This window comes from Puma concolor, chromosome B3 (assembly GCF_028749965.1).
Source record: "Puma concolor isolate L17-30 chromosome B3, mPumCon1.1.hap2, whole genome shotgun sequence".
NCBI lineage: Eukaryota > Metazoa > Chordata > Mammalia > Carnivora > Felidae > Puma > Puma concolor.
Window position 1 is genome coordinate 38,865,836 of NC_141672.1, and position 10,921 is coordinate 38,876,756.

Sequence of the window (10,921 nt, forward strand, 5' to 3'; positions counted from 1 at the left end):
GGGAGTCTTCCCAATGTTTGCCATCAGGATTCTGTTATTGCTATGTGCCTCCCATTTTTTCCTTTTCTTTTTCTCTTTTTAAAAAATGTTTATTTTTGAGAGAGAGAGAGAGAGGAGAGAGAGAGACACAGAATCTGAAGCAGGGTCTAGGCTCTGAGCTGTTAGCACAGAGTCCGATGCGGGACTCAAACTCACAAATCGTGAGATCATGACCTGAGCTGAAGTCAGATGCTTAACCGACTGAGCCACCCAGGCACCCCCCCACCCGCTGCCATTTTTTTCCTTTTTTGAAGGGGTTTTGAATATTTTGGTTATTTCATCCCTGTTCCACCGTTGTTTAAGGGGTGATTGTATAAATGGGACAGATACTGAATTTCCTATTGGACCACAAGGAGCCACATCTCCATCAAATGCAAAGAGCTGTGAAAAAAAAAAAAAGAGTTGTGTATCATCCGCAAACACTGGGCTTTGACCTGGTGCAGTGACAGTGTGGGACTCTGGGCAGTCCTTCTTTGGAAAAGGGCAAGCTTGTTTTACGTGTGGGAAACAGTGTGAAAGGATATTTCGTGGATGGAGAGGCTGATACAAGTGGAGATAGCTGGTTTCTACCGAAATCTATTCTTTCCGCTCTTGGGCATGTAGGAAGGCTTCATAGCCCAGCCTCTTTCAGCCTGAAGTGTGACCTGGTGACTAAGTTACAAGGCCTATGGAGTGTGACTGGAAATGATGTCTGTCACTTCCAGTCTTGGCCCAGAAAACTTTCCACTGAGTCTGTCCATGTTCTTTCTCATTAGGCTGGTTGGATGCAGATAGCGATGAGATCCCAAGGGATGGCAGGGTCACAAGATGGATGGAGCCTGGGTGTCTAAATGACTAAACAGAGGAAAGCAGCCTCACTGACTTGAATTACTTGCCCAGGACCATCACATTAGCAAGAAACATCCTGCCACGGTGTTAATCCCTTACATTTTTGGGTTAGCATACCCTAACTAACAGTGGCTTTTAGATTGATGTTATTAGCTACCGAACTCTACACTGCCTGTGTTGTTTGTTTACTGCTTCATGACCTCCACTTCCTCCATTACAAGTTATTCAACTTTGGGAAAATTGGTTAGTGTCTCCATGCCTGGATTTCCTCATCAGTAAAATTGGGAAAATAATACACCTCCCAGGGTCATTGTGAGGAAGCAATAAACTGATGTGTGAAAATATCCCAAATATGCCTGAATCATACCAAAGACTATGGAAGTGCATAGCGACTGTTATTGTTGTTAATACATATACTAGTGGCATTTCAGTTTCATAAATATTACTACCACACTTCTTGTTGGGTCACACATGGCCATAATGAGATTCATGCTCACCCTGGGAATGAAGAGTGCCAGAAATAAAAGCTGTATTTCACAACCAAGACGAAACCGAGCGAATACACAGAAATCAGGTCCTTTTGTTTCATGAAAATTGGACACTTCCAAGAAGCTGGTAGACTTCAGAGCTTTCAGGAACAGTGCCAGGCCACTCTGTGACTCACAGTTGGTCTCTACTGAATTCATGATGGAATTATCCTGACTGCGTTACGGCCAGAGAGTTAACTGTTGGGATTCTGCTGACTCACCTAAGGGGTGCCATGGATTTCTGTATGTGGGGAAGTCAATTTTCAGCATAATATCAGAAGCTGTATCCTTACACCGAGGACAGAGCCTCCATCATAGACCCTTGCAATCTTGTGGTCAGGATTGATGAGGGAGACTGTTTCTGTTGACTTTTCTTTCCTGTCCGTTCCCGAGAGGCCTTATATTTGTCACCCACCTTCATGCTGCCTTTGTAAAACAGGCTAAGTGTCTCCAAAACATAAACGTCCAATGTGCTGGGCCATCCCTGAGCCAAATTCGCTATTTGGCCCACACGAAGTGGGAGAAATGGCAGATTTTGGAAAAGCTATTCCAGAAATAAAATACCATTTACCTGAAGCCCAACCTCAATGGGCAGGTAGGTAGTAAAATTTATGAAGGGTTTTCTAGCCTGGAAGTGAAGGGAGTGAGGCCAGGCTATGTGGAACGAAATGTCTTGGTCACAGGGAGCCTGTCCGCTGAAGCCTGGACTGGTCTCCCTCCTTGGCTTGTTGCCAGCTAAAACTGGAATGCGGGAGGGCTGGGAATGGCAGATGTGGTGTCCAATGCTGAGGGCATGGTTTTTCTTGGGTCACAGAAACTTAATTTTCTTTATCCCTCTTCTATCTTTTCTTATGCCAAAGAGCATGCGGCTCATAATTGACCATCTCTGCAGCATGCTTTGCCTTTCGGAGTGAAATTTGCACCCTTGAAGCCTCTGAATGTGCTTGCTTTCATAAGCATCTCAGTGTAGACTGCGGGAGGAACTGTCTGTATAATTCCTGCCACTGCGCCTTTGGTGTGGCCTCCAAGGGTCCAGAAAAAGCATCAGCTATACATTACACCACCTCAAAAAGAGACATTGGGGGGTTGGATATCTATAAGACTTTGTGGGGTTTTTTTCTATGTTTATTTATTTATGTTGACAGAGAGGGAGACAGCACAAGTGAGCACAAGTGGGGGCAGAGAAAGAGAGAGAGAGACAGAGAGAGAGAATCCCAGGCAGACTCTGTGCTGTCAGTGCAGAAACCAGCTTGGGGCTCAATCTCAGGAACTGTGAGATCATAACCTGAGCCGAAATCAAGAGTCGGCTGCTCAACTGACTTAGCCACCCAGGCGCCCCAAGACTTCATGTTTTTGAGCATCACTGCATTTAGAAGGAACAGAGTGAGTGATTCCACTGGTCCATTCATGTCTCCTCTTACACAAACTTCTTTTATATTTTTGTCTAAGGTTAAAATCCTGGTAATTCATTTCATAGTCCCATGAGAGTTGTTTCAGGCTTCCTTTTGGCTTACAGAGAATGAATCTCATCCGTTCTCTAGAGACTCTCAGGTGTCTTCAGAAAAAACAAAAGAGAAACTCCTGAGTAAATATTCACAAATGGGCAGAACTATGTCACAAACCTTTATAGGCCTGGGGCTTTGCTTTCATTCACTTTCTATTATTTTATGTTATTCCTTCCTGCCCCTCTGTGGATTGGACATAGCTTCCCCTCTTGATCTGGCTATTAAGGCCAGGTGGTGATTGAGTCTATCTTGGACTGATCACCATTTAATTTGTGGGAACATTAGACTGGACTTCCAGCTCTCTGTGAAAACAACTTTCTTTTACATCTTACTCAGCTGATAGAGCAATGAGATTTTCCCTTCTTTCCATAAATCATGTTAATTTCCTGCATAGGTGCCTGGATTTGGAAATAGTGACTTCAAAAATGAGTCTTGAAACACAGGTAGTTTTTGACAAACTCTAGGAGGGGTGGGCGACAGAAGAAAGAGCCATACACAAAATCAGTTCTAAGCCAGAGGATGATGGAAATGGTGAATGAGGTACACGGTGCACAGGCTTCAACCCGATCAGGCTTATTTGACACACCCATGTAGATAAACATACAAACCATGGACATAATCTAACTCAACATACAATCTAACTAAATGCAAAATGGAGGTGTTATCCCTATGTCATATGTTATGTGAAACATCCCTTGATAATAATTTACCAGTGAGGGCGGGGAGGGGGAGGTGGGGAGGGAAGGTGCGGTCTGTTGCAAAACTCAAAGTTCAAGATAAGATAAAGATATGAGGGAAGAAGAAATGTGATTATTCCATGGTGAGCTGTGAAAGCTCTAAATGTTGTTAGGAATTCTTGAGTCATCCTAGAAGGGAGTAGGAAGCAAGGCCCAGAGATGTTTCTCAGGCTCACTTGTAGAAAGTTTGAGTGGTCCTACCTACCTTCATCCCACTGCTCCCAATTTTTAGTCCTAGCCCTTAGTTGAACCTGGGGTTACCCTGAAACATGTTCTGTATATAAGAACTATAAGTCTTGGAGGGAGCCACCCAAAATTTAGGTAGGCTTTGAACTATAATGCATATGGAACAATTTTCAGCTCATCTGCTTCCAAATGAAATGTACACATTGCAGAGTTACATTATTCAACAGCTGTGACAATGGCCGCTTAGGTCAAGAAAACTCAACGCTATGTTACAATTCCAGTAGAGATAAAATGATACTTAAAATATGAACAAAATAGTTCAAAAATAGAATAAATGTAATTAATTTCCAAACATGTTCATTCCTAAAGATCGGACAAGCAGTTTATTCGTTTATTCAGCCACGTTTCAATGGGCCAGAAATTACCTAAGCACTGGAGGGACAAAGATGACTAAGACATACTAATTCATTTATGCAATAACTATCTATTGAGAATCTACTGTATGTTGGGCTCTGCTTTAAAAGCTGGAGACAGAGCAGTGAACAAGACAAAGTCCTTGCCCTCATGGAGTTTACATTCCAGTGTGGGATAAAAACGGCAACCAAATAAATGTAAGGGTGATGCCAGGTGGTGTGAAATGTTATGAATAAAGATGTAGCAGGATAAGTGGTTAAAGAGTGACTCTGTGTGTGTGTGTGTGTGTGTGTGTGTGTGTTTGTGTGTGAATGTGTTCAATAATGTGGTCAATTGAAGCTGAAGAGGATCTGGGGGAATAGTGTTAGGCTGGGGGAAGGGCAAGTGTGAGGTCTTCAAGGAAAGTGGGATATCGGTGTGTTTGAGGGATGCCAAGATGGCTAGTGTGGCTAGAGCAGAAATACTGAAGAGGAGAGTGTGGCGGTAACAGGGACCAAGTCATGGAGTGCCTTGTAGACCATGATAACTGATGGGGTCTGAGTGTGAAGGGATTGGAGGATTTGGGCCATGGATAGCCCCCGTTCCGGCTGTGTGGGGAACCGACGAGAGGAGGGCAAGTTTGGAAGCAGGGAAGTGAGAGGTGAGCACACTAGCTTAGATGAGAAATGAGGTGAGTTGGACAAGAGTGAAGCAATGTAGGTGGCGAGAACTGATGGCGCTTGAGATGTATTTTGAATGTTGCGCTGATTGGCAGTAGTAACAAAGTAATAACAGTAGTAACAGGGTAATAACAAACGGTTTGAATGGAGAGGGTGGGGGGTATTGTCATAGGATGAAAGGAGTCAAGTGTAATACCAAAGTTTTTGTTCTAAGCAACTGGGTGGAAGGTAGTGGTCGTGTACTTGCACGGGGAAGACTAGGGGAGAAATAGATGGGAGGAGTTAAAGAATTTTCTTTTAACAGCTTGAGAAATTAGATGTTATTATATATTCAAATGGGCAGCTGGATATATGAATCTGAGTCTCAGGGCCAGAGATATAAACTGGGGAGTTGGTGCTATATAAATAATATTCAAAGCTATGAGACTAGATACAACCAACTTAGGCATGAGCAAAATAGGGAAGGGAACTGAGGGACCGAACACTGAGGTGTGCCAACATATAATGGGGGGGGGGAGGAGATGGGGCAGGCGGCAGAGGAGATGGACAGAGATTTGCCAGGTGAGGGGAATAAAAGCCAGGAGAACCTGTTATCCCAGAAACCAAGCAGAGAGATAGTAATTAGCCATAAAAGAAGCCTCCAAGCCATCCAGTAGATGATGACTGAGAACTGATCGTGGGATTTGGCAAGACACTACCCTCTCTCTCAGGAGCTCAGAGCACGGTGGGAGTGGGAAACACAAGGAAACAGACAAATTGCTCTGCAGGGTTGAAGTCGTTCGTCTTCTACAAAGTAAACACATTTCTGGAGATAGGTTGAAGATGGAACAAGGAGCTCTCCTTATGCAGTCAAGGAAAGATGCCTGGAGGAGACGTACATTTGGGTGGAGGGAAAATAACTAAGATTCAGAAAACGTAAAAAAAAATTTTTTTTTCTATCTGGTTGTTAACTTTTTTCATAAGGACTCATGCAAAACTGAGATTTCCCCTCCCAATTTAATATCCCGCTACTATTACTTCATGCATATTTGTCAATTATCAATACATGTGATAACTGTATTGTATATACATGTGTAACTGTATTATAATTGTATAAGACAACACATGCATTTATCACACCCTACTCCATTTGACGAAAACCACTAGAATTGTAGTTTTCTTTGTTGGAGTCTTTACCTCTTAGTTACATTTTAATTTCCTTTCATAACTGTGTGCAAGTGTAGAAAACTTATTCTTTCTTTTTTTTAATAACTTTATTTATTTTTGAGACAGAGAGAGACAGAGCATGAGCAGGGGAGGGGCAGAGAGAGAGGGAGACACAGAATCCGAAGCAGGCTCCAGGCTCTGAGCTGTCAGCACAGAGCCCGACGTGGGGCTCGAACTCACAGACTGTGAGATCATGACCTGAGCTGAAGTTGGACACTCAACCGACTGAGCCACCCAGGTGCCCCAAGAACTTATTCTTAATAATAGTAGCTGCTAGGTACCTAACACTTATCATGTGTGAGGCACTGTTCTAAGAACTTCACATGTTATTATTTATTTTGCCTCACCAACACTCCTAATGCCTTTATGGTCCTTTTTTTGTCCATTTGTGATAATTAAGGCACAGAAAGGTTAAATAACTTGTTCAAGGCCGCACGGCAATGGCAGTGCCCGTGTTGGAAGTGGGCTGTCTGGCTTCAATGCCCACCATCCTGAGTGGTATGCTTCATACCCTTCTTGTTATATCTCCACTTTCCTGGGATGGGCCACTGTTATGGAAAAATCTTCAAGGGACAGGCTCTCTTTGACTTGAACTGCGTTTTTTTCCTCTTTACTTTTTTTTGTTTTTTAAGTTTATTTATTTTGAGAGAGAGAGAGAGAGAGAGGGAGAGAGAGAGAACGCACATGAACCGGGAAGGGGCAGAGAGGCAGGGAGAGAGAGAGAGAGAGAAAGAATCCCAATCAGGCTCTGCACTGGCACACGGGACTCGAAGTTACCAACCCTAAGGTCATGACCTGAGCCGAAATCAAGAGTTGGACGCTTAACCAGCTAAGCCACCCAGGTGTCCCTTGAACTGCAGTATTTTAAAGACTTGGTAATTCAGTTGCTGCTTGTCCTTTCAGAATGGGCCAGTAGGACCCAGGGACAGGGTACTGGATGCTTTTCCACATGGGGAAGACTGCATTAGCTCTTTGACAATTGACTGAAGGTTTTCATGTAAGGATTTACATTCAATTAGCTCATATATGGGAAGGGCAGTGGTAAAAGGAACGTGTCTTTATGATGGGGAAGATTTCTTTATGAATGGAAGTGTTCACTTCATTGTGACCCTAGACGTATGAGGCTCATGTCTTCATTTCCTTTATAACCTAACTGAAAGCCTGTGAGATGATTGTGTGCCTAGAAAGGTACAGAGTGTAAGTCAAAGTAACAGTGTTTGGGAATGTCTACTACGTGCAAAGTATGGCTTTGGGTAAAGTGACCGTGATTTCCTGAGAGGTGAAATCATAGAGTAGCCAGAATCTTTAAGATGCTTCGATGTTCAACTGGGTGTTATACATAGGGGATGAGTCACTGGAATCTACTCCTGAAATCATTGTTGCACTATATGCTAACTAACTTGGATGTAAATTAAAAAAAAAAAAAAAAAAAAAAGATGCTTTGATGCTCACATAACAGTAAGTATATACACAATTGAAATATAAAATAACTTGGTCCTAGTGGAAACTGGTGGTAGTTCAGCCTTTGCTTGATCTCTAATATTTTTTTTATAAATTGACTTTATCTCTAAAGTTGGTTTTGTCTTCTCTCTTCCTTATACTGGACTGATAATTAGTTCAACCAATAGATGGGGATCAGGATGCATCATTTTCAAAAGCACTTAAGCCTCTCCCTTTAGTATATTTTGGGCCCTTCCTTTGATCTAAAAGTTGTTGAAATTAGGTACCAGCCAGTTTTTCTTTCCTGGCAGAAAGAGGGTGTCGAATAAAAAAACCTTTGCTAAGAAGTTCACATCTTAGTAACTTACTTAAGTCCCAGACCTCTTAATTTTATTAGTTTCTTTTTTCTCCGCATAAAAGTTTTCCTGTTCTCTTTATTCTGTTCTCATTAAAGTGTTCTTCTCTTGGCATAGTCATATTTTCAGAAAAACTTAAGGGAATCAGCACGAAAATTGGCTCTTAATTTTTACAAATATAGAAAAACCTTCTGGGAAGTGGATACTATTTTCACTGTGATTCTCTCTCTATCTGCTATGTAGTATTGTCATAAATCATGTAAATATAGGCGAAGGGTGGGACCTAGGTGATTGTTTAGCTGTGGAAAAGAAGCTACTTCCTCTAGAAAGAGGATTTCAAATGGCCACATAGCAAAGCTAACATTCACACAGGTTTCCTGTGTCACTTCCCCCCCTGCTGAACCTGACCCAAAGCCAAGGTGAAGGAAGGGAAATTTTCCTTTTGTGAAATCTCAAATCTTTGATAACTCACCAACCTGATCACTCTGTTGAAAAAAGTTGTAAAATTAGGCTACTGTAAACTTGAAGAATTTCATGAACTTGCTTTTGAGAAACAATAAGATTTGTTTTGGAAATTAAGAGAAAAAGAAAACAGAAAAATTGAGATCAGTTATCACATTGACAAATACACCTACAGACTTTAGAACATTTAAAAAAAAAAAAAACACCAAACAGTTAAGTTGTGGCTACAGTATTTTAATTGTCATGCCTTCAAATATTTTGTGTCCGATTTGATCCTTTCTGGATATACTTTAAAATGATTCAAATTTTATTTTTATCTTCCTTTTTACTTTAAAAACATATTCATTAAAGATGTTTCTTTTAATTCAAGATACAGATTGCCTAATAGATATTTAAAATCTTTTAATACTCCCCCCATCTATAACCCTAGGAACATAAAAGTACAATAGTACATCACCAAATGAATTCATTAGAAAAATGAGTGTTCTAATGTTTGTTAATCTTACCATTTCATTTATGAAATGGCATGAGGTAAATATATGAAAAGCGGCAAAAATACCTCTCTCACCAGTTGTGTGGTTAGTGGTAACTTTCTTTTTTCAATCAAATCAGACACAAAACATTTTAAGTCATGACAGTTAAAATACTGTAGCCACAACTTCATCGGTTTTGTTTTGTTTTTTTTTTTTGAATGTTCTAAAGTTTGTAGGTGTATTTGTCAGTGTGCTAACTGATCTCAATTTTTCCATTTTCTTACTTTTTCTCTTAATTTCCAAAACAAATCTTGTTTCTCAAAAGCAAGTTCATGAAATTCTTCAAGTTTACAGTAGCCTACGTTTTTCTTTTTTCTTTCTTTCTTTCTTTCTTTCTTTCTTTCTTTCTTTCTTTCGGTGAAAAAGTTGTGTTGCGATTGCACTACATTTTAGAACTTTCACATAAAAAGTTATTAACTCTTCAGGCCAACGTTGAGTAAGATCTCCCGCCCCAAAGCCTGGAGGAGTAGTTCAGGGTTAGTTTCCCAGTGTTACTCATTTGATTGAAGTGGGGAGGAAAGTTTTGGATACGAAGGGATGCACAAAGTGTCCTAAGGGTTGGAGCAAAGCCCTCGGCCGTGGGTTCCGCCCCGCTGTGGGGCCACCGCCGGCCCGCGCCCATCAGTGCCCCTGGAAATCTAGCAGGCCCCTCTGCGGTTGGGGTGTCGCCGCCCGCATCTTCCCCGAGTGTGCAGGGACAGGCTCCCCCCCCTCCCTCCTCTTACCTGCATAGTGGTCGAACACAGTGGGCACATATTCCTCTGGGAAGGCGTCGTTGGCGTAGCTCATGAGCAGGCAGGTCTTCCCCACGGCGCCGTCGCCCACCACCACGCACTTCAACATCTTCTTCTCCTCCGTGCTCCTGCAGCTGCAGCCGCTGTCATCTCCCTCCTCGCAGTTCATCCTGGCGGCTCCAGCTGCTGTGACCCTGCAGCTGCTGTTCCTTCTCCTGCCTCTCCCAGAGCCCATGGAGCGCGGGAAGCGAGTGGCAGGCTCCAGATCACGCCGCCTTCCTTAGGTTGCCTTGGATTCCACAGACCTGTCCCAGGCGGCTGGCACCTGCCCTCGTGCTTACCATACTGGCCAAGAAAGGTGGCGCACGTTGGGGAGAACGATTAAAAGCACGTGTCCCCTTTCCCTACAGTTTGAGTTAAGAAACCCTCATTTTCTCTGAATTCTAGGGGCTTCCTGGCAGTCTAGAAATTTCAACAGCCCGAGGGTTTTGCTGTGCTCTTCCAGACGGCTTCAGTTCTGCTAATCAACCCCCCCCCCCTTTTCCACTTTACATCTAACATGGAGGAAAGCTGGGCTTTTTAATGGAGTTTTCCCCTTGCTTCCTCCAGCTTGCGGAGTATCAGGAAATCATGGGTTTCCTGCTGCATTCCATATTAGGCTCAGTGGGCTGGGGAAGGCTGCAACAATGGGAGCTCTGTGTGTGTGTGTTTGTACTTGCGGGGAACGCGGCCAGGGCATGGAGCGGGGAAAACACTAGGGGTCCCACTGCAGACTCAAGCTGTCAGACTTCCTGTTTCATCTGCTGCTGGGGAGGCTGTTTGCCTGGGGCTGGCTGGGAAGAAGCTGACGAAAGATGGAAACTCGAGAGCGCTGTCTGCCACAGAAACAGAGGGAATGGTTTAAGTGAGCAGAGAGAACCACACCAGCCGTTGTGGGATAACATATGACATCATCCCTCACTGAGTCACCAGTGAAAAGCTCTGCAAATTAAAAATGGACAGTTCTTCACGTACCTACAGGAGAAACCTCAAGCATTTCATCCCGGCGACAGAGAAGAAAACCTTCCAGAAGTGCATTGTTTCAGAGGGAAACGTTCTTATGGATCATATCTATGATGTGTGCGATCAGGTTTATGAGCTGCCACATTTGAGCACAACGCTCCAGCGGGTATTCCAGACACAGACATCTTTATGGTTGTAGCACCTAAGAAATCAACCAGATGTGAGACGTTTGCATCTTCTTATTAGCGAATAAACACACATGTGCTTGGCTCACACTCTTGGAAACAAGAGTA

General features: G+C 43.0%; 1 protein-coding gene across 1 annotated transcript in view; it reads right to left on the reverse strand.

Annotated features, from left to right (window-relative positions):
- RHOJ (ras homolog family member J) overlaps positions 1-10,287 on the reverse strand; it is an 86,080-nt gene extending 75,793 nt beyond the window's left edge. Inside the window, exon 1 of the mRNA XM_025918809.2 lies at positions 9,618-10,287. Coding sequence (XP_025774594.2) covers positions 9,618-9,861 — 244 coding nt within the window. The 5' untranslated portion in view covers positions 9,862-10,287. The remainder of the gene's footprint in view (positions 1-9,617) is intronic.
- Positions 10,288-10,921: the final 634 nt, after the last annotated feature.